Raw genomic sequence first — 25762 nt, 5'->3', positions numbered from 1 at the left:
TGACGTCACTGTGACATCCACAGGTCATGTGACTGCTGCAGTCACATGGTACATAGTGCAGGGGCTGCTGGGAAAATTACTGTTCCTGTGTAGCTGGAACTCACTGCTTGATAGAAAGGTTAGAACAGGGGGCAATGGGATGGGGGAGGGGGCATGTGTGACTAAAGCTGCTGGGCAGAGGGGGGCGTGTGTGTTTAATGCAGCTTGGTAGAGGGGACATGTGTAATTAAAGCTGTTTGGTAGAGGGGGACATGTGTAATTAAAGTTGCTGGGTAGAGGGGGACATGTGTGATTAAAGCTACTTGGCAGAGAGGTGTATGTGTGATTAAAGCTGCAGGTGCATGTATGATTTTCAATGCACTTTTTGTAGGTGGCATACTTAAGCCTTCTCACTTATCCATAACTTTTAATTTTGTTTGTCAGGCATCAATTGGGGGACACCGGGGAACTTTGGAGTATAGTGTAGGGACCAGTCTTAAGGGCAGTTTAAGCCATCCTAGGAGTTCATTGACGCTCCTTCAGCTTTATACCCATCTCCTGCCATCAGTTTAGATAACTGTCCATGTTAGGCCTCCAGTTTAGATTAGGTATCCAACATGGCAGAGAATGTTTTTTATTACTGGGGCGGTCTCCAAAGTCTCCGACTGCGGTGTCACAGTGCGCATCATGGATGACTGTGCGCTGCTCAGAGCGGTGGATCGGAGGAACCGAGGTGGTGCTTCTGCTACGTATTCCCCACTCACAATGCTAGGTTGTACCCGGCCATAGTCGGCACAGACTGCACTTGGGGTTCCCAGGCAGTGATTGCAGGAATGTCAGTCATTGCTTCACTGCTCTATGTAGGACAGAAAGACTGAGTGTTAGTCTTTCCTCCCACAATCTTGGAAAATAGGCTTAGCAAGTTGCTGTGGGCCACAGGAATGGCTTATTCTTAGTGTAGGGGCAGGCTTCATGTTTCCTGAAGTGGGCTGGGTCAGGTTGGGGTTACTGGGTATATGAAAAGCTGGGTACACACTACAGAAATTTCAACCAACTTTTTATGCCGAGCGATTTTACATGCGATCGATCGCTCGGTCCATGGACTGCATAATGTAATTTTGTACTCACTGTTGTGGATGGGTCGGAAGTTTATACACACTACACAGTGGAAACGAGATTGGAACGAAAATATTAAACGGTACGACCAACCAAATGAGGCGACAATCGTCCATTTGGGCAGACTTACGACCATCGTGTCACTACACACACTGACCAGACTTTCGAACGAGAGGTCGTATGTCGGCTGTTTGAGCCGCTTATTGGACGAAAACAGTGTAGAGTGTACCCAGCTTTAGTCCCCACTAGGCACTGGATTGATGGAGGGTGCATTCTTTTGAACAGCTACCGATGCATTTATGGGCCCTGGGGAGAGGTGCTTCTTTCCTTTCCCCCCGGTGGTCTCTCACTCTACGTGTGTTGTCACCAGAACAACAGCCATCTTCGAGCTCCAGCACTCTGTCCTTCCATCATAAGGTAATAGGATTTTTGGGGTTTTATAATTGGTTAGTCCCAAAAATTTGTTGCGCTCTAGGGCTGTCTTGCAGGCTCACTTTCTATTTTGCGATTGTGTGCTGCTTTTGTCTTTTCTTATATATTTTTTTTCTGTCTGTGTCTATCCTGTCAGGAAGAGGGAGGTCCTCGAGGGCTATGGCTGGGGTAACTTTTATGATGTTCACATGTCCCAGCTGAAATGCTAAATGCTTGGGCTAGGTCACTAGCCAACTCTATGGCTTAGGTTGCTCAGGTAGCGTTCTTGCCCAGGTTTCCTCCGGCTCTTCAGGAAGTCTGTCTTGCTTGATGCCTGTTTTGCCAGGCCAAGGTCCTGTGTGTCCCATGGCGGCAGCCAGCTTTTGGTTTCCTCCTTTTTGGAGAGAATGTTGGAATCCGCTACACCATCTTTCTCAAGTAAGCGGAGGAGGGTGGTGACAACCCAACCTGAGAATGAGTCTGACTGAATGTTCTTCTCAGGAGGAGGGCAAAGGGCTAGTTGGATCAGTTGTGGAAGACTCCTGCTTTGAGCAGGAAGTCACCTCTGACCATCAGGGGATGGAGGAGCTGATACTTGCTGTGTGCCAGGTGTTAGACATTCCAGAGATAGCAGTCCCTGAGACTGCGGAGCCATCGCTGTTTAAGCAAAGATTGAAAAGCATCTGTAGCGTGTACTTTGACAAGCCGTCACTAGAGGTTGCAACAGTATAATGCCTCCAGTGTAGCAGTCATTTTACGTGGGATCATTCAATTAGTCTCAGGGAATTTTGTACTATTGAAAAATGCTGCTGCCCGCACTCTCTCACTCATGCTTACTATAGGGACCTTTAAGAAAATACATTTTAGGTTTATATGTATTGCGTAGTAGTCAAGATGCAACTGGTTGGCTGCTGCTGTTATGCCAGTCACAAGATGGCGGTATTGACATGAGTGCGTTTACCTGTGGTTCTGCTTCTATTATTTGGTTGGAAGCCCCTTCAGACAAACTCCAGATAATCAGACGTGGGCTCTTCTGTGCAGGAGTTTGAGTGGCATAAGGAGTGAGAATTTTTGCATTGTTTATACTGCTTTTATTTTTTCATTTTGTAGTGAGTTTCAGGATTTATATGAACATACTCCTTTTATAAAACACCTAATGTTTATAAAATGACGTTTCAGTTGCATTCTGTCGTTTCATTTTATAAACTTAATATGATAACTCAACTTCTGTAGCTAAAAAGATTAAGTTGCATAGTTGCTAAATGTCCCAAATTTCCAGGTATAGTCCCAAGTTTTATAGATTTATTCCTGGAAATCTCCTTATTTTTCAATATTGGCCAACTGTAAAATACGATTCCTTGTTTTCTGCATATTATATTGTTTATCATCTTGGCTTTATTTATTTATTGAAGAGAAATGTTTACAATTGAAAACAAGTTTGTCATGATCAAACTCAGTAAACATGGCATGATGGGGATTGTAGTACTTCATGGAACATCAAGACAAAGGCATATGACATGCTTAGATTCACAGACTCAGCAACAAACTGTCCCTGGAAATTATTTTTAAATGTCGGCAATTATGCAGTTGTGTAGTGTGAATGCAAATCATTAGTAACCAGTGACATCAGTGGGAATGTCAATCCTATCAATTCACTTAACGCCTCAGTGATGTCACTGGTTCCAAGAGAATTAATAGGCTGAGTTCTTATAAATATTTGTCCAGCCCATAAGTTGGCTGCTGGCTATGTTTAGATTACTGGTCCACAAAACAACATATGCAAAAGTAGTGTATCATGGAATCGAAATGAAGTAAATCAGACAAAGGTACACTATAATAATGGCTTAAAAAATAAATAAACAATCTCCCCTCAAGATGTTTAGAATATAAAGCTTCAACAGTAATAGCCAATGTATCTCACAAGAAAAAAATATAATTTCCTAGGTTCAGAATTTATAGTTTGATTTAATAAAATATACGCATTAATGAAATATATTGAACACATTTGTTGTACCTTTGATGCATAGTTTTATGCCTTTCATGTGAATGGAGAAACAATTTAGGAGTATGTCTGAAGCTTCAAAATACAATACATTTGCTCCAAAACAAATGCCTGACCGGAATATAGTCACAAATTAATGGAAACTAAGGCAGGATAAACACAGTCTGTGTAGCATCAGGTGGGTTCAGCCACACCACAATATAAACATTCACATTATTTTAAATAGGGTTCATTGATCCCTATAGAAAAGTACATACAGTAAAGGTTCTGTATAAAAGTCTTTTCAGGGGTAAAAATAGAGAACTATTGTTTTGTTATGGTTGTACATGTGATGCTTAGTTATATTGAACATTATAACATTGTGCATTGATGATAATGCAATTGAATCTGTTTTACAAGCTCTTTGTGGTATGCAGTCATACAGATGTCCAGCAGGTGGCACAAGAGTAATTTCTCATTCTGAAGTGTCACATGTAGTCTTTGCACTCACATGTTTAGCTGAACAATTTTACATTTCTCCTTACATTTTTATGCTGAATATATCAAGTTCATTTCAGTTTTCATTGGGTGGGATTCATGCACACAGTGTCTGAAGTCAAATAGGGTCTACAGAACATGACAACACTGCTGAAAAATATATTCCCAACCTGGGGCCTGATTCATTAAGGATCTTAAATTAAGAAGTTTCTTATTTTAGTCTCCTGGACAAAACCATGTTACAATGCAAGGGGTGAAAATTAGTTTTATGTTTTACACATAAGTTAAATACTGACTCCATATTAATGTCCATGGTTTTGTAATGAGATGTTCAACACGCACATATGGATATGATGTTCCACATACTTTTGCCCATGTAGTGTATATACGCCAAGAAACATTAGGGTTCATTTATACAAACTGGTGCATATGTAACTGTATAGATCAGATTTTCCCTTCCATTGTCTGCTCCACAGACTCAGAAATCCCACATTATCGGGTTTGAACTAAGTGACACAGATTTCTTTTCACACTACCATGTTCAAAAGTAATGATGTCGGTAAGAAGTAGCAGTGATTAGGGCCAGTCATAGACAGAAGACTCAGTGTGGCTGGTCTACTGAAGATGGAAGCGGAGGTAACTGCTACATACTAGAGCAGTGTTGGCTAACCAGTGACTCTCCAGGTGTTGTGAAACTACAAGTCCCAGCATACCCTTCCAGCAATAAGCTGCTATATATTGGCAAAGCATGCTGGGACTTGTAGTTTCACAACACCTGGAGTGTGATAGGTTAGCCAACACTGTGCTAGAGAGTATATGTACAAGTGGTTACAGATAGTATAGGGGTTATACTTGCAAAATTTATGTCTACTTTGCATATTTAACCTCTAAAAAAAATCTACATAGGTGGAGTTTTAGTTTAGGTGCAGGACACTGAAAAGGGTCATTGTTATGGCCTTATCTGTGTGGAGTTTCTATGTTCTCCCCGTGTTTGCGTGGGTTCCCTCCGGGTGCTCCGGTTTACTCCCACACTCCAAAAACATACTGGTCGGTTAATTGGCTGCTAACAAATTGACCCTAGTCTCTCTCTGTCTGTGTGTGTTAGGTAATTTAGACTGTAAGCCCCAATGAGGCAGGGACTGATGTGAGTGAGTTCTCTGTACAGCGCTGCGGAATTAGTGGCGCTATATAAATAAATAGTGATGATGATTGTTATAGTACTGCCCCAGCATCCAAAACAGGATTAATCCAAAAGCTGGAGAGCCGCACGGTGACTACCTGGCTTCAGCTGTCAGTGGTTCCTCTGTAAATCAAACTGTTTGTAAGCATAGTTTGTTATGATATCAGTTTATTCTACTGTTGCTTTGCTTTAATTGAAACTAAACATAAATGAAAGTGTGTGCTTTACAAATAACTGACCCCAGTTGTGCAATTTTAAGTTGTTTTGCTGGTGACATCCAGTTTATCAGTGGTGTGTTATATATACAGAGTGCATATATAATGCAGTGATATCGAAATGCTTTATTAAGAACAGTGTGGTGTAAGCAGGTACAACAGTGTAAGTCTGCTGTACCTTACATTGGTTCTAACAGGATAATCTATTTTCTCCAAGTTGGTGAGTTAGGAGGTGGGACATACTTCTATGCACTGCGTTCTCTGGCTAATTTTAGAACTGCCAGAGGGACAAAAAGCTACTTCCATCCCGATCACTCTAGTTACTACATGCTGCAGCTTCATGCATTTGTGATCTAATAATAATTATACAGCTGGAGTAAAAGCCTAATTGCAATGTACAATTATTAACACTAGCTGTAAAATGGTGTCCTGCCCTGTCTGTAGCATAAAGGCCTTATGCATTATTGAGATTAGCTGTTGGTAAGGGCAGACGTTCCTATGATACTGAATCATGTGGTTCAATCAAACAAGCAATAAATCAGGGGCCACTGTACTGAAAGCTGGCAGCTTGCTGATGTCACAGGACGTCTCACAGGAGCACACTATTTGCTCTTGTTAATACTCATGGTTATTCACAGTTGCAGAGACAATTTCTAACTTCATGCTGCCATATATATAGAGAATAAAGTATATAGCTGTAATACCATACTTGCCAACTTATCCTCGTTTGCTTCAGGGAGATCCCGGGGTAGCTGGGCGTGCAGGGGCGGAGCTTGACGAATCGCATAATTTTGGCCCCGCCCCTAAACGATTGTCACAATTGTGTCCACTTACAGCAGGTAAAAAAAATAGCCACCTCCATAGTCATCAATACATGGACATAGGACACAATTTCTGAACTGTCATCATGCCACAGATGGCGAAGCCAACCACATCTTGTACTGGCTCAGCATCAGGGAGAATGCCAGACTCTTCAGGGAGTGAGGGAGATCACCCCTATTTCAGGGAGTCTCCCTGGCATTCACGGAGAGTTGGCAAGTATGTGTAATACACAGTAAATGAAAACATGTTTAGTGCAGCTGTCTGTAGGTTACAGGTGCTCTTGTATCACCTACACACAGTACAATTCTATTACACACTACAATTACTATATCATTAATGAACAAGATGTGATTGTGTATTATGTTGGTTAGCAATGAAGACGGCTTCTTTCTGAGAAGGCTTGTGGTTTTGATTAAGGTTTGCAACCAATTTGTATTGCTCCATTGCTAAAATAACCTATGTTCTTCGTAAGATGAACACAGTGTTGGGAATCTGTTAAATCCGCAGCCAGTCTAGAAGGATCACTCCTTGTATATAAACTTGCTTGTTTTTTAAATAAAATTAAACAAAAATCACTGATTTAGTTTATTTTTTTCAGGTCTTGGTGTCAACATGGAACCCTGCTCCTGCGACACCTTTGTTGCTCTTCCACCTGCAACAGTTGGCAACAGAGTGATTTTTGGGAAGAACTCCGACAGACCAAGCGACGAAGTGCAAGAGATTGTGTACTTCCCAGGACAATCTTACCAACCAGGAGAGAAACTTGAGGTAGAAGTGTAAAACGTAATGCATATGTATAAGAATGGTGTATAATTTTTTTTTTTATATAATATAGATAAGGATATGGGAATTTTGACTGTGTGTGCAAATCATAGACAGTCACACACGTGAAAAGTACTCCTTTATAGTGTAGATATACTAATACTTCTAAAAAGGAACAGTGGTGTTGCCCATAGCAACCAATCAGATTCTAACTATCATTTTATTTAATTTACTAGATTCATCATAGCTAGAATCTGATTGGTTGCTGTGGGCATCACCTCCACTGTTCCTTTTTAGAAGGTTTAGTAAAACCACCTGGCCTGCTGGCCTCTTACAAAATGAAATCTTGTCAGAGGCTACACTGTGAAATGAGTACTTTTCATGTGTGTGACTGTCTTAGATTTGCACAGACAGTCCAAATTATACTATGTATAAGGCCACTTAGAGTATATTTCCTCTGCAAGTCTCACTGGCTGACATTTATATTTTTCACTGTTTTGCTTTGCTCCAAGTGCACCTACATTGAAATTGACCAAGCCGAGAAGACTCACTCAGTGGTTTTAAGTCGGCCATCATGGTTATGGGGAGCTGAGATGGGAGCGAATGACTTTGGTGTGTGCATTGGAAATGAAGCGGTGTGGGGGAAGGAAGAAATTGATGACAATGAGGCACTTCTGGGCATGGATCTTGTAAGGTTGTGATGTTAAATGTTTGGTCTATAAAAACTAAAACAGTAAAAATGTCGGAGATTTGGGATCAATTTTTTTTAAAATTTATTTTTGGCAGGCTTGGTTTGGAGAGAGCAGACACCGCTAAAGGAGCACTGGATGTCATTGTTGGCTTGTTAGAAAAATATGGTCAAGGGGGAAACTGCATGGAGAGTCCCATGTCATTTACCTACCACAACAGTTTCCTCATCGCTGACAGAAAGGAGGCGTGGATACTGGAGACAGCTGGACAGTACTGGGCTGCCGAGAAAGTAGATGGTAACTTTACCCCCTTCTGCTCTTTAAACCAGCATGGTTACCTCAGAGTCCTGACCTGTTTGTTTCTGCTATAGTTCACCTGTCACCTACATACATTGGGGGAAACATTTTGTGGGCTCAACCAAACTTCATGAGATAGCAGCTTATCAGTGACTGTGTCTGGTAAATACTGGTCATGAAGTTCCTCATTGATTCCACTGGTTCCTAGTAGATTTAGACCCCTATATACTGGCTCCGCCCACAGAACCACTCTCTAGGCACCTGGTACAATGAAGCACACTGCAGTATCTTATAAATTGATGTGAACAATTTAAAAATTTGCTACAGAAGAATAGAGGTTTATGGGATATAGTGATAATAAAAGGTAAATTGAATGCAAATAGTAATTTGATGTCTTTCCTAACAGAAGGCATAAAGAACATATCCAACAACCTGTCTATCACCACCAAGATTGATTGTGAACACCCTGGAATGAGGGACTATGCTAAAGCTAAAGGCTGGTGGGATGGCAAAAATGAGTTTAATTTTGCAGCTGTATATTCCTATTTCAACCCCTCTAGATCTTCATCTTCTGGAGACAGATTTTGTGAAGGATACAAACTGCTGAGGAAACATAAAGGCGAGTTTTAGATTTAGATTTGTTACATAATAATCTATTTTCTGTTCATAAATTTGGTGCAATTTTTTTTTTTTTTTTTACTACCTTAGTTCTGTGATTTTGGCAATTTTTTTTTTGTTTTTATTAGTATTTGAAGTTTTGTTAATTGGGACATTATGTACCAGCACAGGGGGGGTCTGTCTTACACTTCTGAAGTGATAAGTCACCCTCGGATACCCTGAGGGTGGCAGGTGCGCATGGCACCCATCTCACTCCACAGTCTGGGCTGTGGGAGAGTCACCTACAATCTGGACTCTTCCGCCTAAAGTGGGACAGTTGGGTCAGTTTTTGGCCGCAAATTGCTGCAATGGTCTACACACGTCACTGCAATGTATGTGTTTTGTCACAAACATACTTTAAAATACTTGTATAAACAATCACCTGCACTTAATATTCAGTTTATCCATCACTAGTGACATCACTTAAGCATGAGGCACAACGTTTACAATGGCTTCCTATACTATGTGCGATGAGTCCACTTAGGTTTCTTTTGTCTCTGAAATACTTAATGTCAGCTATACTCAAGATGCTATAGGGCTGGTGTATTGTCAGTGCTAATAATTCACACTATATGAAGGATTTTTATTAGCATAAATTTAAATCTGAATACCATACAGGTTATATTATTGAGAAATTGGAAATCCCTCCGTATCTCATTAAGGTTCATATGCGACGGAAATGCACTCCTGGGATGTTGCATGCCTGGGATGTCCCATGCCTACTATTACGCAAAGGGGCATCCACGGAGGTGTAAATATTTACATTTGTCTATCGAGGGAGTTGGGTGGATTAGGGTGTACATTGATTAGATACACTAATACACCAGGTGGAAAAAAAAGACCTTGTTTTCCGGTACAGGATTATTTAACTGAGTTGGTGGGGGTGGAGAAGGTGCTTTTTAGGGAAGCATTTCCAGTTTTACGGCGATCAGCCTTTTTCTCCCTGGAAAAGGATAGAATTGTTTTCCACGTGATTAGAGGATAGGGACAAGGACTTGCCAGAAACAGACAGCGTTGATGTCCCATTACTATTATGGTTCGCTTAAGACATAAATTATACTAAACTAAGCTGTGTGTGTGTGTGTGTGTGTGTGTGTGTGTGTGTGTGTGTGTGTGTGTGTGTGTGTGTATGTATATATATATATATATATATATATATATATATATATATATATATATATATATTTGAGAAACATTGAACATTTGGAATTAATGAAGGGGATAGTCCTAAAGTTGGACTTTGTAGTGCCCATTGCACATTAAATAGTGTCTGGTAGGAAGAGTTTGTCTAGTAATGTACTAGCCATGTAATTAGGCAGCAGATATTTTGTTTGCGATGTGTAAATATCCTCACTGAACATAAAATAAATAGCTGATGTATCTGTATTAGGAACCATAACAGCTGAAAGCATGATGGAAATTCTTTCGGACAAGAAAAGTGGCATTAACATGACAGGCGGGTTTATGACAACCGGAAGCATGGTGTCAATTCTGCCACAGGATCCAAACCAGCCGTGCTGCCACTTCTTCACTGGAACCCCAGACCCCGCCAGGTAGGTCTTTACTGGTAGATCTAGCACATTCCCTCTGTGCAACTCTTAGTTTTACTGATGTGGGCCAGAGATCGCTGATATTAATATAGGCATTAATTTACAGTATAACTGTATTAATTGTGTCGGTTTCCTTTGTCTGGGTTATATCAGCAGTCACACTGCAGATCACCCCATAAGGCAACAGAAGAAAAGGGAGAACCATAATTATCCTGCTGGATCATGTGTTCTTACGTCTGCATTCCTGCATACAGTAAATATGTGAGATTGTGGTTGCTATGCTACCATGGGTCACTTAATTGCGTTTGGTCCTCGGACAGATCTTGAACATCCTCTGGATGTGCTTTGATCCAGGAGGATAAACTGAACCTGTTGGGAATAACATCAAGGAATTTTTTGCACAGCCACAACTATAGAAAGTCACGGCTTGATGCATTTTCCTTGCCTGGCATCTTTCTATTACTATAATGTCATCGTTTTATTTAGCACAGCAGTACATTGTAATAATAGATGGATGACTGGTAGCATGAAGATGACATATACAATCGTTTGCAAAGCTAATCATCGAGACAGTCTACAGCTAGATGTCTGTGGTTATGTGTGTGTACACACACCTACACGTCGAAGTGGCAGTGTATACGGTGGTATGCTATTCCACCTTTATTGTAAAACTATCAAATTCCATTCACTTACATTCTCACTACATTTTTCATACTGCCACGTCTGAGTTTTCACCTCGACTACTATGTGCGTATATATGTATATATACCAATCACCCACAATATTAAACAGTCAGTTCTTGAAGTTGATGTGTTGCAGGAAAAATGGGCAAGGATAAGGATCTGAGCGTATTTGACAAGGGCCAAATTATGATGGCTAGACAACTGGGTTAGAGCATTTCCAAAACAGCAGGTCTTGTAGGGTGTTCCCGGTATGCAGGGGTTAGTACTTACCAAAAGTGGTCCAAGGCTCAATGTGTTGCACGTGGGGAGTGAAGGCTAGCCGTCTGGTTCAATCCCACAGAAGTGCATAAATTGCTGAAAAAGTTAATGCTGGCTATGATAGAAAGGTGTCCGAACACACAGTGTATCGCAGTTTGCTGAGTAGCCGCAGACCAGTCAGAGTGCCCATGCTGACCCCTGTCCACCACCACCAGTGCCTAGAATGGGCATGTGGACCATGAAACAATGGAAGAAGGGGGCCTGGTCTGATTAATCACGTTTTCTTTTACATCATCTGGGCAGCCGGGTGCATGTGTGTCGTTTACCTGGGGAGGAGATGGCACTATGGGAGAAGGCAAGCCGGCGGAGGCAGTGTGACACTCTAGGTAATGTTTTGCTGGGAAACCATGGGTCCTGGCATTGATGTGGATGTTACTTTGACACATACCACCTTATCTAAATACTGTTGCAGACCAAGTACACCTCTTCATGGCAGCAGTATGTTGGCAGAAGGATAATGCGCCCTGCCACACTGCAGGAATTGTTCAGGAATGGTTTGAGGAACAAAGAGTTCAAGGTGTTGACTTAACCTTCAAAGTCACAGATCTCAATCTGATCAGCATCTTTGGGATGTGCTGGAAAAACAATTCTGAGTCTTGGAGGCCCCACCTTTCAACTTAAAGGATCTACTTCTAACATCTTGGTGCCAAATACCACAGGGCCCCTTCACAGGTCTTGTAGGGTCCATGCCTCGAGGGGTTAGAGCTGTTTTGGCGGCACCCAGGGGAGCTACACAATATGAGGCAGGTGGTTTTAATGTGGTACCTGATTGGTATATATTTCACTCTTCAGAGTTCAGCACATGCTTAATGCTTCCATTCGTAGTTTCGTTGTCAGGGAGGTAACACCCATCCTTGTTTTTATTTGTTTTCCTCCTCCTTTTCTCCTAATTAAAAGCTTAAAATCAAGCATCAAAATGATTTTATTTTAAATGTTTATTATACATATGCTCTTATTTATCATGTGTATGTTTGTTTCTTGCTTGTAATTAGATGTTAAAATATACCAAATTATTTGATTTTCAGAAATATGATCATTTCTTTTTACATTCTATGGAAAATGGCATGATCTTTACGTTACAATATTGTTTTCTTCCTAGATCAGTATTTAAGCCATTCATCTTTGTGCCCCAGATTCAGCAGTTTGTAAGAACAGCCTCCCCCTTCTTAGGCTCCGATGATCCTGTCAAACTCAAGCCAAGATTTCAAACAAAGCCAGACAGGAGGCACGAACTTTACACCAGACATGAAAATGTCCTGAGGATCATGGAAACATCAAAGGTATAACCAATAACTAAATTTTGTCAGTAAAACTGTGCTCAGCGTAGGCTTTATAGCAAGATTAAAAAATTTGTGATTGAATCGTTTTCAAGACACATGAAGAATGTGAAATAAATAAACTTTGCTTGTAGTTGCTATAAAGAGAATTTTTAACTCGCCGTAAAATCCATTTCTCTGACTCTATTGGGAGGATACTATGTCACTATGTGAGGCATAATATGTGGATCTGGAGTGAAGGCACTTTAAATGTGTTAAATGGCTGTCTCCTCCCTTACTATGCCCCTTCCATCTGGAGCCATATTCAGTTTTCGTAAAACAAAGCCCGGAACAGAGGGACTAACAAGAAAAACCACATAATGGAAAACGCCAATAACAATGTAACACCAGAGCAAAGGGATGGAAGCGCAGTGTCCACCAATGAAGTCAGAGAAATGGATTTTACAGTGAGTAAAAAAAATAAAATAAATCCTCTTTTCTCTTTCCTGATATTGGAGAACACTGTGACACATTAGGGACATACCAACGCTGCCCCTAAGGGAGGGCTTTCTTTGGAACAGCAGTGCGTAACACCTTGCGCCCAAAGCTAGCATCTTGATATGCAAAGTCCTATAACTTGTAGAATTTTGAGGTGTGGACAGACGTTCACGTCACAGGCCAGCAGCCTTGGTGGAATGAGCTTTTAAAACGCACTAGCAATGGTCTAGCCGCCAAATGAACGGTGGAAGTAAGCCAACGAGCAATAGATTGCATACATGGCTGCCAACCACACTTGGCATCATACAAGATGAGAAGGTCATTAGCATCGGAGGGCCCGGACCACATCCAGAAGATGCAAGGACGCATCCGAAGTCTGAGACCTAATGATTTCAGTAGCCACGCCGTCAAAACCAGCTCACAAAGAGTGACAGTGAAGAGGGACCAGAAGATCTGGAGGAAGAGGCAACTGGTAAGAAGGACCTACTGCCTTCCCTAGAACGTCTGAGTACCACATTCTGTGCTGCCAATCTGCAGCCACCCAGAATGGTGTAAATTCGTTCTCTTGTGAGTTTGTTGAGCACCTGCGGGCACATGGGAAACGGGAATACCAAACGAAACTGCCATGGGATTTTCATGGAATCCGTATATCCCTCCGCCTGATCCCTGGATTTTGTGAGTATAGAGGGACCTTTAAGTTCTGACGGGACGCCTTGAGATCTATCTCTGCTCTTCTGGTTCAACGTTTAGGTCAGCCAAAGACCTCCACATGTAGGCCTGTGGGTGGGCTGAGATCTGTCTTCCCAGTTCTCCACCCCTGGGATGAAAGCGGGCGATATCACCAGGACATAGTCCACCCAAGCCATGATCTATGCAGTCTCCCGCCTCGCCATGGTACTGTGTGTTCCCTCTTGATGGTTCAGGTAGACTACTGCTGTTGTGTTGTCCAATTGGACATTGAGGGGCCTGCATTGTCAAACCAAACAGAGTAACCCGGCAAATGGCAAAGCCTCCAGCGCAGTCTTTATCAGCTGACCAGGAGTGCAGCCACAAGGAACACCTGGCAGCAATAATGACAGCAGAAAGCCTTGAATTAACAGATACAGCATCCAAAGATGACCGACATAAGTAGTCAGAATTTTCCTGAATATATTTAACTATTGCCAACAACTCAGCCCTAGGTCTGTGTTCTTGCAGCCCCTTAACAACCACACCCTGCACTGGAATAGCAGTGATTCTGGTTAGATGGGTAATGGGGGGGGATCCACTTTTGGAGAACTTTATGATTTAACAGACCTCCAAAGGCTAGGGCTAAAGAAATTTAAATCTATCTGGCATCTGATACATCCTGTCGGGCCTCAGCAACCAACTCTAGGGGATATATTTACTAAATTGCAGGATTGAAAAAGTGGTTATGTTGCCTATAGCAACCAATCTGATTCTAGCTGTCATTTTGTAGACTGTACTAAATAAATGATAACTAGAATCTGATTGGTTGCTATAGGTAACATCTCTGCTTTTTCAAACCCGCAGTTTAGCAATTATACCCTTAGAAGTTTGAGGCTAAGGGAAACAAACGGTCTGCTTATTTCTGTCTTCTGAAAATCCGAACTTTGGTTTATGGCGACGTGTCTTCTACACTGTAATATAAGTACCCTCCTCAGATTTCTCAATCAACTCCCCTCCCCATCTTCACACAAAGAAATAAGGGCCCGAATTGTCTCAGGAGCTGGACGTTTGGCCAATGACCTACGAGAGACACTAAGAAGGCGTTCCAATAAGGAAGCAACCTGTGCAAGACCCAGGGCGGACTCTGCTAGAGTCAACGCCAACCCGGCTTTAGCCTGGGTAGTACCACTAGTGGATGGTACAGGCTGTGAGGGCGGAATGTGTGGTGCAGGTAAAGAGAGTAGAATCACCTACCTCTTTGTAAGACATTACCCACGCGAGTTCAGCTATGGATGTCGCTAGTGACTTAGCCCAAGCCGGTTCCACCATGGCTGCCAGTGCAGGTACAGGCAACTGCTGATCACTTAAATACAACTCACACGTTGCAGATTGGACAGCCGGGTCAGACTGTCCCCAAAATTATTTTGCATTACAATTTGCTCAAGTATAGTGTTCAACAGACTTTGCAGTGGACCTGTTAGTCTTGGAAGGCGAGTGTTCAGACATGGTGCGATATAAAATACAAATGCGCACCAGATTATAATTTAAGCAAATGAGACCTCGCCTATAAAAAGGTATCAAAGTTAGCCAGAGACCCAAACACTATACAAGTCTGTAAACCCAGATAGTCGTTATAAAAGACAAGCAACAGAGCACATAAACTACACTAAAACTTGTAAGCAGAGCAAGAAGGACTACAAGAGTAACATATATAATGAGTAACCAACTATGTACTGCCTGACAAAATGACAGAAAATGAAGGAGGTCCCATCATCATCATTTATTTATATAGCGCCAATATATTCCGTAGCGCTTTAAAATTGGGGACAAACATAATAAACTAATAAACAAACTGGGTAAAATAGACAAAGAGGTGAGAAGGCCCTGCTCGCAAGCTTACAATCTATGGGACAATGGCAGCTTTGTTGATGGCCTTGTAGGTTAGTAAAAGTATTTTATATTGGATTCGGTACAAAACGGGCAACCAGTGTAGAAACATACAGAGTGATTCAACAGAGGAAGAACGATTTGCAAGGAAAATCAGTCTTGCCGCAGCGTGCAAAATAGATTGTAGAGGTTTGAGTCTGTTTTTGGGAAGACCAGTAAGGAGTGAATTGCAATAGTCAATGCGAGAGATGATGAGTGCATGAATTAAGGTTTTTGCAGTGTCTTGCGTGAGATAAGTGCGAATTCTAGAAATGTTCTTTAGATGCATGTAGCAGGATTTAGATATAGAGTCAATGTGGGGAACAAAGGATAGGTGTGAGTCAAGGATTACACCTAGGCAGCGAGCTTGTGGGGTGGGATTTATGGTCATGTTATCAACAGAGATAGAAATGTCATGTATGCTCTTGTTGGCAGGTGGGAATATTATTAACTCTGTTTTAGAAAGATTAAGTTTGAGTTGGCGAGAGGACATCCAAGATGAAATGGCAGAAAGACAGTCAGTTACACGGGACAACACAGATGTCGAGAGATCAGGAGAGGATAGATAGATTTGGGTATCATCCGCATAGAGATGATACTGAAAGCCAAAGGAACTTATTAGATTTCCAAGAGAAGCGGTATAGATAGAGAACAGCAGAGGACCTAGCACTGAGCCTTGTGGTACTCCAACTGATAGGGAAAGCGGAACAGAGGTGGCTCCAGAGAAATTAACAGTGAAAGAGCGATTAGAAAGGTAGGATGAGAACCAGGATAGAACAGTGTCTTGAAGCCCTAGGGATTGCAGCGTTTGCAGGAGAAGAGAGTGGTCAACGGTGTCAAATGCAGCTGAGAGATCCAGGAGAATTAGAAGAGAGTAATGGCGTTCAGTTTTAGCAGTGATCAGATGATTGACAACCTTGGTCAACGCAATCTCTGTGGAGTGTTGGGAACGAAAGCCAGACTGAAGAGGATCCAACAGGTTGTTAGCGGAAAGAAAGCGTGTGAGGCGAGTGTAGGCAAGTCTCTCTAGAAGCTTGGAGGGGCACGGCCGCTGAGAGATGGGACGGTAATTTGATAGAGTTTGGGTCGGAATTTTGTTTTTTTTAGAATAGGAGTAATCACTGCATGCTTGTATAGTGAAGGAAAGATGCCAGTAGAGAGCGAGAGATTACAGATTTGAGTTAGAGGTGAAATGAGCACAGAAGACAGGGATCTACCAATTTGCGAGGGAATAGGATCAAGAGGACAGGAGGTAGAGTAGGAAGATAAGAAGAGCGTAGAAATTTCCTCTTCATTTGTGGGGTCAAATGAAGAGAGGGTGTCAGAGGGTAGTGGGAAGGAATTGAGCTGATTGCTTGTCAAGGAAGAGAATACCATTTCTAGTCTGATCTTGTCAATCTTGTCCTTGAAGTAGGAAGCAAGATCCTGGGCACTGATAGTGGACGGAGGGTTCGGGGTGGGAGGATTGAGAAGATATTTAAATGTATTGAAAAGGCGTTTGGGGTTAGAAGCCTGAGCATAGATAATAGATTGGAAGTATGTTTGTTTTGCCATGTCCAGAGCATTTCGATAGGAGTGGTAGACAGAAGTATATGTGAAGAAGTCATTAGAGGTGCGAGATTTACGCCAGTGACGTTCTGCTTTACGGGACAGTTTTTGAAGATTTTGTGTTGCTTTAGTGTGCCACGGTTGACATCGAAGTCGACGTGTAGTATGTAGTGTCGCTGGAGCCACTTGATCAAGGGCCGTTTCTAAGGTTTGGTGAAAATGGGGTACTGATGGACCTGGATTAGGTGATATATCACCAGCTAATAGAAGCAGAGTGAGAGAAAGATAGTCAAGGGGATTGTAAGATGTGTGATTTTTATTTTCTGGCGACAGGTGGAGGTTGTACTTGTCAGAGATAATAAGTAGGACAGCAGTTCATGGGTGTTGACTAGAGGTGAGTGGAGCAATGCAGGTGCAATGTGTAAAAATGTTTGTGTTGGTGGAGGGGTGAAAGATGACACAGTTTTAAAGATCATGCCATGAAAAGAGACTGAAAAGCAATTTGTTCCACATTGTGATAAAAGCAGTTCAAGCCAAAAAGTTAGGGGATTTTATCTTTGCAGTATTCCATATAGATAGAAAAGTAATGAACGTGGCAGACAGGCATTTCACCCCTGGCGAGGTGTCTCTGATCATTAATATGCAAAGTAAAACACTAAAAATAAAATTGCAAAAAAATAATACATAGGGCAAGATCCCAACAAAAAATATGCTCTACTCCAGAGGACACTTTACTAAAATTGGGTATGGTGGCAGGGGCATAGGGGAGGAGATAGCAACTTAAAATAAATATTTAAGTGTTAAAGTGCCTCTATTCTAGATCCACCAACTATATTCCAATGTGTTGCAGTGTCCCCAGATGGCAGGAAAAAGAAAGGTGCCCAAAAGAAATTTTGGGCTGCAACACAAGTCCATTCTGTTCTGCATCTTCATGCATGTATGCCCTCTTACCCAAATAACAAACCTTAGGAAGTAACACTTCCTTTTTAAATTCTATGCATGTGACCAAAATATGTGCCACAAGTAATGATGGATGACTAGTCCTTCTGTATAGTGTGGATGGAGAACAATCAATGAGGCAGATTCAATTGGCCACGAGGTGCCGCCAGACATCACTGGCCAATACGGTAAGGAATATCTGCTCATTTTTTCCTTGCATCTCTATGGGAAAATGAGCAGAGACTTGAGTAAAAACATTGAACGATGCATCTCTGCAGACCCAAAGTTTTTGATCTGTAAAATATAGTTCTTGATAATAGTAAGGAATAGGTGCGTTCATGTTTAGTTTAGTTTTTTTTCTCTCTCGGGGCAAGTACTAAATTAAGGATTAGGTTCTATTTAACTGCAAGTCAACTACAAAAGTGGAGGCAATCAGTTTATGGTGGAAAACTATATTCATCAAGATGCAATCTGAATTATGGCCACTGGTCCCATAAATTGATTGTCTGCAATTTAAGTATGACCAGCCTATGAAAATAGCTGCCTCCAATTTACAGGAAACTGCACATTAGATTGTTTTATTGTAGCCTATGAATTCATGTCAATGAAGGTAGCAAAAAATAGAGATGCAGCCAACTGTAATGCTGCAATAAACACACCAACATCAGCTAAAATGTCAATATATTTAAAATGCTGTCCAGTCGGAATCTACTTTATGTACTTTTTTTTTTCTCCAACTATTTAAGCCTAAATGTAATGGTAGCCAGGTACAATATACAAAGTGGTGAATATGATGATCTATTGCTCATAGAGCCCGAACCTTGCTTGGGGGACGGGTTTATTTTGACCTTTTGATAGCAGATAACAGGAATTATAGACACAGGATCAAATGTGCACTTTTTTATTTCAGAATAAGGAGATATTGAAGCAAATGAAGAATTTGGAAAAACAGAAGCTTGAAGAGGTTGAATTATACTTGAAGGCTGGAAATAATGACAGCTCAGCATTGACCACACTGTTTTCAAACTGTGTGGAAGAAGAAATAAACATTTATCAGTAACGTACATGACGTGTAACTACAGATTTAATTAGCTTCGTTTCCAGTTCTTGCTTTGCTGTGAAACATGTTTCTGGAAGGACATAAAACTTTCTGTGCAAACCTGATCATTCATCCATAATTTAATTTTTGCATACAAAAATAACTCCTCATGGCTAACTTCAGAGGAGTAAAATCTAAGTGAGGTAGCAGTGGGATGCCTGGAAGGAAAGTAGAATTCTAGCATACATAGAACAGGTGAGATATAGGAACGCTGTTTCATATAGAGGTACACTTACCACAATCTGCCCACACCAGGTTAACAGAAGTTACATGTAGGCTCCAGCCTCTCCTACTTCACCTGGACAGAACGGTGTTTGTGGAGGTCAAATGCTCCAGCCACCAAAATAGCCTGCACCCTTCTGTTACCAATAGGTTCTCGCTCACCATTACCTAATGCTAGATCACGTTTAACGTTGCTACAGCTCCGATTAGTTACAGCTTGTTCTAGTCTTGCCTAATCTCTTGCAAATCTGAGAATAACCAGTTTTAAATAATAAGTAAAAAAATAGGTACTTCAACCTTGGGTCAAACACACATTTTTCTTAAAAAAAATGCTTATTTTTAGTTTAATAAAGTCAAGTTAATAAATTGATCTATTTTTTTTTTTTTTTGCCTCAAACTAGTTTTGTTTCATTTTCCTTTACTCGTACTTGCCGTGTTTCTGGTTGGGATGCTATGTCTAGGAGGTGCTAACTTCAATACTAGAGAAGACACAAGTCGTAAAGCGCCAATTCCTGCCTCCTCCTTAATCCACCTCCAGTGGGAATGGGGATCTGCTGATCCCCACTGCAAGACCGAGCAGAGTGAGTACAATCTTCTCCTTCCTGCCAGCACCAGGCACTTTAGTTTCTCTTTAATATGCAGATTCTCTGTCAGTTTTCTGATGCTCACAATCGCAGTCACAGAAATAGAATTTTTTTTAAAAAAATGACCATTTGTTAACAGTAGAACCTCAGTCACAATAACCAGAAAGCGTTAATGAAAGCAGTGAGGCAGTAGTTAATTATGAGCTGACACATGAATTTTATTTCATATAGAAAGTGCAAACAAAATCCACTCTATCAATCCATTTGATGTGATGATGAATGAACAAACACAAGCTGGGCTGTATTAATACATTTTGTTGCATATGATAAATGTGCAAGTTTGTCTCATTATCCTGTTGTCAGTTATACATATATAAAGATATAGGATTACCAGTTATCAATATTATGAACTATTTTCATCCATCAAATCTGACGTGTAATCTTTATTTCGTTAGCAGAAAGTCAGCTAAGTGATCAAGTTTGTGCAATTTATTCAATAGAAACATCATAAAATCGTGGCTGTACCACACAGGAATTCAGTAGTAAGTCAGTTTCAGTTAAGAAAATATAATCCTGTCCAACTTCAGCCATGAAAAGCCAAGCTTCAGGGAAAACATAATACAATATATCACATAATTAAATAAACAGCAAAAGTTAATTACTTATTAGAAACATGGATAAATCAATGGCTTTTTATAAGGGAAGAATCAGTTAAAAAATATTTTGTAACTGCTTGAATGGCACCAATACTGCAATGATTCTAAGTAATCTATATGTAGGAGAGAACATAGATCTGCTGACTATCTGGTGGGCTTTGCTTAAGGTTTTCTAGAACAAGAATAGGCAACCGGACACTTCAGTGGCCACATAGGTGACCCTTTAACCTACAAAGGAGCCTCACAATATCCTTAGGGCTAGATTTACTAAGCTGCAGGTTTGAAAAAGTGGGGATGTTGCCTATAGCAACCAATCAGATTCTAGCTTTCGTTTATTTAGTACCTTCTACAAAATGACAGCTAGAATCTGATTGGTTGCTATAGGCAACAGCCCCACTTTTTCAAACCCGCAGCTTAGTAAATCTAGCCCTTAGTCTCCGTATTAAGTTAAAATAATTAATGTAATCAAAAGAAAAGACACCTATCTGTAATAACATCATCAGGCATTTTAGGTAAGCGTTACAAGCTACAACAAACAAATCTAACAATAAAGCAGAGAGGAGCTGGGAGCCGCAGGTGAAGGCTTGGAGGGTTATAACTTAAAACGACCCCAGGGCCCCCTATTGCTTATCACTACAAGCGAGTTAGCAGCAGTTTGAACACGGATAGAATCCCTGGTATCACAGAGATTCTAAATACATACACACAAACTGAATACAAGAGATACATCTGGGTGTATGGAGAACACAGCTACAGATCTGTTTTCTATGTGGGGGTTAATTGTTAGGCTAAATAGTTGATTAGCCCACAATGTCTGACACCACTGTATGGAGGAGACGAGATCTCTGTATTGTTGCACAACATGCGAAAAGGAAAGAGAAAAAAAAACCTTTTAAAAACATTCTAAGTACAGGTAGCTGAAGTGGAGAATTAGAAACAGAACCAGTGCACTGTATTGGCTTGTATATGCCCTCCTGTAACTATTACTAGACACCTGGTTTTATCTTTCTGCTTTTAGCGGTGTCTTTATATCAGACACAATTGTTTATTTTCATTGTCCTAGATAGGATACAACTGCATCCAATGCAGAGAACACAACGGAGCAGCGTCACGTGACAAGGCAACAATGCTAGAACAATTCTGCTGAATGATATAAATACATTCATACATACAGTAAGCTAGAGGTCATGTGATATTATTATCCTTTGCTTATTGGTTCTCTGATAACTACAGTCTTCAATGTATGAATGCACCATAAAGCCATTATAAAAAAGGGTCAATAAAAGTCCACTGATGGCACGGTATCTTTTGGAACACTATGTAAATCTATAAATAAAATCCAAATGACCTGTAAAAAGATATTGTATGCTGAGCAACTTAAATTTGGCATATAGTTGCAAAATCATGGAGCCAGATAAGGTCACTAGAAATGTGTTAGTGTTGGACCTCATACTAAGTCGTCTCAGTTATAGGAAAATACATAGAAAAGTAAATTCTAGACAATGGCACATGTTGCTTATATGGCTTACTATATTCAACAGTAAGTAAATGGCTTTCTAAAATAAAGAGTTTGACACTTTTTATAATATGTACCATTTTGGGAGCACAGCGACAAGATTACAGGATTTTTTTTTAAATTCCTTAAAAAACAAAAACACCCCAGCAAGTATTAGTGGTTTTGCATAGGCAGATACACAACCCTTAGGAGCCACCATGTTCACTATGGCTTCAGACATGCAGTAAAAGTGACATCTTATCTCCTGGCCAATGGGAAGCAGCATTCCAAGTGGGTCATCTGCGCTAGATGAATGTCTTCTGCAGCATACGGTAGTAGAGGGTCTCATCACGAAATTCAAATTCATCTGTGATGTGCTGGATGACCCCTCCTTTTAGCAGTCTCTCGCCATAATTTACAGCCTCCCCGCGGTCTGACGCCAGTCCCACCTGAACAAGCCAGCTCACCAAATCGGAGCCCCAGAAGATGCCTGCGGACGTCCTTGCACCACACCTGTATGTCAAAGGAATGATTCACCACTATGTTCAGTAACTCTTGTACCGGCGCTGTGTATTTGGCAGCAGGTAAAGAAAAACAGAAGAAAACAGGACAGCATGATAGGTTAGGAGAGTCCATTACAGAATATTAAAGGCCGATTAAGGGCAAGTGGGGCGACGTTAACATTTGTGTTTAAGCATAAAAACTCACTAGAAAACCATTTTATAAAATAATTGGTTTTTGTAAAGGCTGCAACAAGTATACAGATATATAATGTGAAGAAGAGAAAACCAGACCACCAATTCTTACTAACAAACAATTCAAGCTTTAATCCATTGAAAAAATATTACCAAAACATTAAGTCCCTTAAACTTACAACATTAAACTATTATTCCTGTAATAAATCCATTCACTCCTCATATCTACCTACCTAGGATATGTCTAACTTGACAAAGCACAATCAGGGTAAAACAATTGTCAGGAGTGAATGGACTTTCACCGATGTAAGGTCACGGGATTCTCTTCAGATTGTTAGACGGCTTTTAATGTTTTGGATGTTTTTTTAAATTCCAATTGAATAAAGTTTGTATTATTAATAGGAGGGTGTGTCTGAATTACATTGTTGTTTGGCACTTTACAATATCCTCACCATCACCACTATGCTAAGTGAATTGACCTGATTAAGATTTTAAGGGTCATTTACGAATTGCAAACTGTATTGCTCACTTACTTTTGCCAAAGTGCACAAAGCGCTTTACAGGGAAGCGCATGTATGTGCGTGGCAAGATTGTGATATCTGCGCGGGGCAAATGTCTGCACCAGCTTTTAGAAAGAGTTTGACACATCAAGGGCATTCCTTGCCAATCTGGTGCGCAATCATGTAGAAAAAAGTTAATTGGGGGGTGGTATTATTTAAATTGGTTAAAGGAATGATGAGCTCACTTATAGGGTAGGTCGGAATGTTAAAGAACAGCACACAACAGCCTTTTTTTTCCCCACCAAAGGCCTTGAATTACCACCTCAGAGAGCGGAGTGCACCATCCAGTTGTACTTCTGCGAGAAAGCAGAATTCTAGACGCACTTCAACCAATAATGCGATTTACAAAATAGCGGCATGTTCCAATAACCCTTGTGGCAGGTTAGATTTTGCTGCTCTCCCGAATCAGGGATATTACCCTAATCTGGGAGTCTCTGGATATTTCGGGAGAATAGGAAGCTATTATTTTGCGTGCCTCCTTAAAGCTCTCGACAACACTTAAAGAGCATAAAAGCTATGTTGGATTCATAATAAAATGAAATGTATTGTAGTAAATACTCATTTATTGTCGATGGTCTCTACCATATCTGTAACACAAATAATAAAATGTAACAGATCTAATGGCTCAGAAGCACTTTGTGCCCTTATCACAAAAGTGTTCTCTTTTCTTACACATTACAAAGGCTGTTTTTTTGCACAGCTCAAAAGAGGCGCGATCGGGTTTGCACCTTAATAACTAGCAGCTTTTTCTGGACCTCTTTGTTATCACAGACAGTCACGGTCTTTTGCATCTCATGGTGTGAAGGACAAAACGGGACAATAATTGGTTTCTAAACACAACACAAATGAAAACGTGCATGTTATGGTGGAGGAGAAGCAAAACAAGCACAGAATGTGTGAAGCAAGAGAGTAGTGAAAGACAGGAGATGACAGATGCTTAAATGCACAATATACATCAGCAAAACATGAAGACACCACATTTACATATGAAACACTTATTAGGCAAGTTTTCAACATTTAACACTTTTAAAATCATTTTTATATTCTTGTAGTCAAACATATAGTTTTATTTCTATAAGCGTTGTTCTTAAACATAAAACACTGCATACATATAAAGCACACATAAAGGCGTACATGCACAAGAACAATAATTATTCTGGAAGGCATCTTGTATTTTAGGTTTAGTTGCCCTTTAAACCATCTCCACTGAAATATTGGTATTTGTTATGAGTGAAGTCAAAGTAAAATAAAAATGTAAAATGTTCACGTTACATTGATAACCAAGATTATTTATATAGTTTTAGATAACAGAAAACACAATTCTAAAAATACTGTAGGGAAATTCCCCATGGAAGACCTGCTATTGGTATGGATGACGTGGTTGGGGGAGATGTTAATGCTTTCTGTGGCACTGGAGAAGCTCAGCCCTCCTCCAATGTATCACTTGCTGTAGTAAACTATCTAGGTGTGGCTGAAAATTTACAATATCCAATTTTGGGCTTTAACTATGGTATATTGTTTACTGAAGGCTGCATTAAACCCAATACCATTACTCTCATTGCACACAGTAGACTATTAATAAGTGAAGTTAATGAATTGGGAGACAGTTATTTGACAATCTGGCAATTTCATTGGTATTGTTAAAAGGTTGTTTACAATGGATATACCTTCTTTCCTTGACTATGTTCCGGACGCACAGGTCTTTGTGGTAGTGCACAAACTGGTGACACGTCATCCGGATTTCATCTGGGAGCCTGCTCTCCTCTGTAGTCGCGTTAGGTTCTCTGCCATTCCAGAGGAATTCAAGTCTAAAATACAAAGAGGATTATGTTGGATTATGAATGTTGTGTCCTATACAGGGTGCTTACAATGAAGGAAATGAAGTAGAGGCTAGTGCATTAAAATCAACAAATGGACCCCTGCTTAGAACCTCAGAAATGAGACCACTGGCATCAAATGTAAACATCAATGGCCGAATTTGATAGTTAGGAAGTTAGGAGAATAGCTGCATCTCAAATCATATATCATCTCCGGATACTTTAATAATAAACATGCCACTAACAGGTAACACTATCATAAGTTCACAAACACAACAGATAACAGTATGGTAACACACATACCTTTTCTTGCATGGAAGAATGATCAAATGTTTGTCCAATCCAAATATGCCAAAGGAGATGAAACCCTGTAAAGGGCATGTAAAGGCCAGATGTTAGATTCACCATACACAGGGAATATTCATACTGTGATGAACTATAATCTTAGGTAAAGAATACCAGACAGTAAGGACTCAATCACAAGGAATTACATACTTCCCGGTGGGAGTGAGGGAAAGGATATTGCAAGTCAAATTGAAATTAATCATCACTATTTAAATATTTGTGCTGTGATTTTTTTCACCTAGTAATCTGATTAAAGAGAGGAATTTATGTATTTATAGCACAATCGTTTCTGGTG

At 40.5% G+C, this 25762-nt stretch overlaps 2 protein-coding genes across 5 annotated transcripts in view; one reads left to right on the top strand and one right to left on the bottom strand.

The window, feature by feature from the left end:
• The first annotated feature begins 33 nt into the window (after nt 1–33).
• SCRN3 (secernin 3) lies at nt 34–20006 on the top strand. The gene is made up of 8 exons (XM_075180608.1): nt 34–118; nt 6801–6970; nt 7477–7658; nt 7751–7950; nt 8357–8569; nt 9998–10160; nt 12258–12438; nt 18905–20006. The coding sequence occupies exons 2-8, from the start codon at nt 6815–6817 to the stop codon at nt 19052–19054; spliced, it is 1245 nt and encodes a 414-aa protein (XP_075036709.1). The 5' UTR covers nt 34–118; nt 6801–6814; the 3' UTR covers nt 19055–20006.
• An 86-nt stretch (nt 20007–20092) lies between these two features.
• GPR155 (G protein-coupled receptor 155) overlaps nt 20093–25762 on the bottom strand; it is a 40675-nt gene continuing 35005 nt past the window's right edge. For 3 of the 4 annotated variants that reach the window (XM_075180605.1, XM_075180604.1, XM_075180606.1), the window contains 3 exons: nt 25426–25490; nt 24973–25113; nt 20093–22563 (listed from right to left, as the gene is read on the bottom strand). In XM_075180605.1, the coding sequence (XP_075036706.1) occupies nt 22356–22563; nt 24973–25113; nt 25426–25490 (414 nt within the window). In that variant the 3' untranslated portion in view covers nt 20093–22355. Of the gene's footprint in view, nt 22617–24972; nt 25114–25425; nt 25491–25762 lie in introns of all 4 variants that reach the window. The other variant, XM_075180607.1, reaches the window with a different exon arrangement.

Source organism: Mixophyes fleayi, chromosome 7 (genome assembly GCF_038048845.1).
Source record: "Mixophyes fleayi isolate aMixFle1 chromosome 7, aMixFle1.hap1, whole genome shotgun sequence".
Lineage (NCBI taxonomy): Eukaryota > Metazoa > Chordata > Amphibia > Anura > Limnodynastidae > Mixophyes > Mixophyes fleayi.
Note: the sequence above shows the minus strand (reverse complement) of the source record. Positions and strands in the feature narration are given on the sequence as shown.

Excerpts from the sequence above, each read along its gene's own strand:
- SCRN3 (XM_075180608.1), top strand. The coding sequence starts at position 6,815 with ATGGAACCCTGCTCCTGCGACACCTTTGTTGCTCTTCCACCTGCAACA. Across the intron at positions 7,659-7,750 it reads CTGGGCATGGATCTTGTAAG|GCTTGGTTTGGAGAGAGCAG; the intron begins GTTGTGATGTTA and ends TATTTTTGGCAG. Across the intron at positions 12,439-18,904 it reads GGATCATGGAAACATCAAAG|AATAAGGAGATATTGAAGCA; the intron begins GTATAACCAATA and ends TTTTTATTTCAG.